General features: G+C 48.0%; 1 protein-coding gene across 1 annotated transcript; it reads right to left on the bottom strand.

Annotated features, from left to right (window-relative positions):
- Positions 1 to 2,930, bottom strand: LOC131382792 (golgin subfamily A member 6-like protein 26). The gene is made up of 3 exons (XM_058435305.1): positions 2,694 to 2,930; positions 910 to 1,038; positions 1 to 112 (listed from the first exon to the last, which is right to left on the bottom strand). Exons 1-3 carry the CDS (start codon positions 2,781 to 2,783, stop codon positions 74 to 76), a joined length of 258 nt encoding a protein of 85 aa, XP_058291288.1. The 5' UTR covers positions 2,784 to 2,930; the 3' UTR covers positions 1 to 73.
- Between the last annotated feature and the right edge of the window lie 1,000 nt (positions 2,931 to 3,930).

Here is a 3,930-nt window from a genome sequence, read left to right as displayed (position 1 = left end):
GCGAGATGAGACTGGGGCCTCTACATCTGAGTGCCCCCAAACCCAGCGGTCATGTCGTGAGCAAACAAAGAAATCACGTTACTTCTTCCAGCTGAGCTCGGTTCTGTTGTTTCTGTGGGGAGAGTCAAGGGAAGGTGACTGTGGGTGGCCCCCTCGACTCTATTCCTCAGGCCAGGAAGCGATAGGCAGGGGCCAGGAATGGATTTAAAAGGCACAGTTCTCAGACCCAATGGGAACACGAACTGGTAAACTCTCCTCAACTCCCAAAGAAGAAGGATTTGGGTCTTTGTTGGTTTTTGCCCACAGCCACAGAACTCAAAGTCTGAAACTAGATTCTCTTGGAAAGACAGTAACAGAAACCCTCAGAGATGGAGTGTGAGAAAAGCCCACCCTTCTGCCAGCTTGTGATCTAGAAAGGTGCATTCATTCAGCAAACATTGAGTACATACGGGCCAGGGACGGTTCTTCACAGCGGGGATATGGGATGGAAAAGGCAGACGGGAGCCCTTGGCCCCGAGGTTTCCATTCTAGGGGGCCTTTAACTCTCAGACTCTCAGAGCTAACAGTAACCTCTGATACTCTCTAACTCTACCTCAGGAAACGCAAGCCCAAGAAGGAGAGTTTACAGCAGGCCCTGGACTAGGGATTAACATAAAAACACAATGACAAATCTCATTTCAACTTCACAAATGTAAGTAAAACGATACCACTCCTAGTTTACAGATGTGAAAAGAGAGGCCCAAAGAGCTCAAGCAATTTGCCCTAAATCATATCCCTAGCAGATGGAGAGGTAGGATTCAAACCCAGAATTCTTAACCAGTACCTGGCAGTTCTTCCACAATCTTAATAATTACCCTCCACCCCACCTTGGGCCCTCTGTCCCCAGGAGCCTGGCCAGCCAAGACTCACATCCTCAGGTGAGTGGCAACCACAGGAAGTTGTTGTCTCAGGGTTAGTGCCATTATTTATTTTCTTCTTTTTGGTGTCGCTTGCTCCTGTACCAACACTAGGGTTGGTCTGGGGATGAGGGTCTCTCAACTGTGGAAAGGAAGAGCGGTGATACTCCTGAGAACTACAAGCTCCTACAGTCACATCCTGCTTTACAGTTTACACTAAATACTCTTATAGACCATCTGATTTAATACCACCAACCGTAGGAAATGTTGTCACAATCACTTCGTGACTGAGAGAGATTGATACCATGGCTGAAAAAAAAGGCAATAATGGAACTTAAACTCAGTTTTCTGACTCTGAGCTGTGGGATTTTGCCACAGATCAGCAGCTGCCAGGGACCAAAACCAGAGGCAGAGGTGGAAAAGCAAATATTAAGTAGGCAGGAACTGTACACTATGTGGTTTAGAGTTATTCACCCTCACACGTCTGTTAGTGTTAAGAAGTACATCAGTACCTCTCAAACTTTTACATCAATGTATCCTCATGGCAGAAGGCAGCCTTTCTGTTAAATCTGGGAATTTAACAGAAAGAGGACAACCCAAGCCTCATTTCAGAGAGAAGTCATGTATAGTCTTATAAATCTATGTGACTTTCATCCCTAAGTACATTAATGTTTTGTCTCTCAATAGAATCAAGGGAAACTGATGCTTCATAAAGATGTCCCATATTTATCCTGTGGCACTCAAAATTTCCCCAGTTTGAGATGAGATGAGGAAGACTCAAGCTGTCAAGTTCAGTTTCCCAAGATGTGTTCCACAGAAGATAAGCAGATCTCACTCCAGAAACCAGTGACTGAGGGGCACTCTGGTCCCAGAACAATGGAGGAGAATTCAAATCTGAGGTGCAGAACTCAGAAAAAATGTTAAAGTCTCTCTGGAGAGTAGAAGCCTGGGAGAAAACCAAACCAAACCCATTCTCCCATTGCCACCCAGAGACACTGTCAACGTGTTGCGCTCATGGGGGAAGTGTAGGCTTTTCACACTGTCAACGTCTGTGGTAAGGAAGTAAGGCAGCCTGAAACCTCTCTCTTCTAGGTCCCACAGTCCCCATTCCCCTTCCAGCTGGAAACCTGTGCTGCAACCAGAGGAAACAGAAATGGGCAAGAACACTTAGGGGACTGGGTCCTGAGACCAAAGGCCGATCTTGTGGTAGTAATGACAGTTTGTAGAGGGACTGTGACATCCACTACATTCCACTCCTCGGCGGAGTGGCGGGGGTGGGGGGGACACATGAGTGCAATGCCTAAGTTGCCGCTTTGAGACTGGGGAGGGGGTGACAAATTTGGGACCCGGGTCCTTGGAGACGTGACCCCAAAGAGCCCCGGGAGGTCAGGCTTGGGGCGGCAGGAGGTGAGGGCCAAGTAAGGAGCAAGGAGCCCCAGGAGTCACATCCCCAAAGTCACCCTGTGGCAACTGGTGAGGTCAGGTTCTGGGGCACCCAGGTCCTTGGAGATGTGAGCCCAAAGAGCCCGGGGAGGTCGGGTTTGGGGTAGCAGGAGGTAAGGGCAGAGTATGGAGTTGGAAGCCCCGGGAGTCACCTGCTCAAAGTCACCCTGGGGTTCCGGGCAGGGCAGGGGCAGGACTCATGAGGGGGTTGGGCTGGCTGACAAGATTTTGGTGTGGGGAGCCCAGAGGCACTGGGGAGGCCAGCCCAGTGTGCCTCAGGAGTGGCACAGACTCTGGCAGCAGTTCGGCTGTCAGAGGGGGCCTCGGGTTGGGTTGGAGTGCTGGTGCGTTTACCTTTTCCTTGGCCTCGGCCAATTTGCTCTGTCGGGTTTCGTTGGACATCATGGGATGGGTAGGGAGGTGGGGTTGGGGCCACATCAGCATGATCCAGGTGAGGCCAGCTATACACCTCCAGTCACCTATAGGTAGCTGTGTGACTGAGCCAGAGGAGGCGTAACCAGGGCTGCACTAGAATGCAGAATAGGGGCGTGGCCTTAATGCTTGAAGCCCATTGGTCAATGAGAAAGATGAAAGAGAAAGGAGGTGTGGCCAGACAGCAGAGTGTCATGAAGGACCTGTGTTGTCACAAGGAAACCTGCCCATGCAACCCCTGTCCCCGCCCACTCCAGGAGAGGGGTGGGGCTGGCTTTCACTTTAAAACCTTTAAAACTTTATTACCTCAATTGAGGTACAAATCCTATTAAAATGGAAATTTTATAGTGTGCTTGATGATTGATAAAGCAGACTTTAATATCCAACATTCCAATAAGATAAAATAATCACAATGTTTTCTCTTTTTTGGAAAAACTTTCTCTTATTCTCCTACATTAGTGTTAGGTTTTTTTTAAAAAAAAAAAAAAAAACAAGAAACATGTCTAACATCTTTAAAAACACAAAGCTTTTGAGCCAGGCGCGATGGGTCGTGCCTGTAATCCCAGCACTTTTGGAGGCTGGGGCAGGTGGATCACCCGAATTCAGGAATTCAAGACCAGCCTGGCCAACATGATGAAACCCTGTCTCTACTAAAAATACAAAAGTAGCTGGGCATGGTGGCAGGTGCCTGTAATCCCAGCTACTTGGGAGGCTGAGGCAGGAGAATCCCTTGAACCTGTGTGGCGGAGGTTGCAGTGAGCCAAAATCGTGCCACTGCACTTCAGCCTGGGCTACAGAACGAGACTCTGTCTCCAAATACATACACACACACACACACACACACACACACACACACACACAGCTTTCCGTTTAATAAGCACTCAAACTTCTTAACATGGTTAAAGCAAATACAGGACCCTTCTAAAGTAAGGCTAAATGCTAAGCGATGGGGGAGAGAAAAAGGACATAAATAACTTCTACTCTCATGAGGTTAATCACTAAATCCTATTTTTCTAGAATCAACTGGCCTCTAAGCCCTGAAAATGAAACTGAATTTCTCACTTGATACTTGGCTATGACTTGCAATCACGAAAACCAAGAATTGTGTTATGTCACTGTGTATTGCTTGTTACCTGGGATCAAGGCTTTACTTTTTCAT

Source organism: Hylobates moloch, unplaced genomic scaffold (genome assembly GCF_009828535.3).
Source record: "Hylobates moloch isolate HMO894 unplaced genomic scaffold, HMol_V3 SCAFFOLD_6429, whole genome shotgun sequence".
Classification (NCBI taxonomy): domain Eukaryota; kingdom Metazoa; phylum Chordata; class Mammalia; order Primates; family Hylobatidae; genus Hylobates; species Hylobates moloch.
The sequence above is the reverse complement of the archived record's forward strand: the minus strand, read 5'-3'. Positions and strand labels throughout refer to the sequence as shown.

Bases quoted from the DNA above. Each gene is read 5' to 3' on its own strand.
- LOC131382792 (XM_058435305.1), bottom strand. From the start codon at position 2,783: ATGCTGATGTGGCCCCAACCCCACCTCCCTACCCATCCCATGATGTCC. The intron at 1,039-2,693 runs GTAAACGCACCA...TCCTTTCCACAG, and splicing joins TGGCCGAGGCCAAGGAAAAG to TTGAGAGACCCTCATCCCCA. The intron at 113-909 runs GTGAGTCTTGGC...CTCTCCCCACAG, and splicing joins GTTGCCACTCACCTGAGGAT to AAACAACAGAACCGAGCTCA.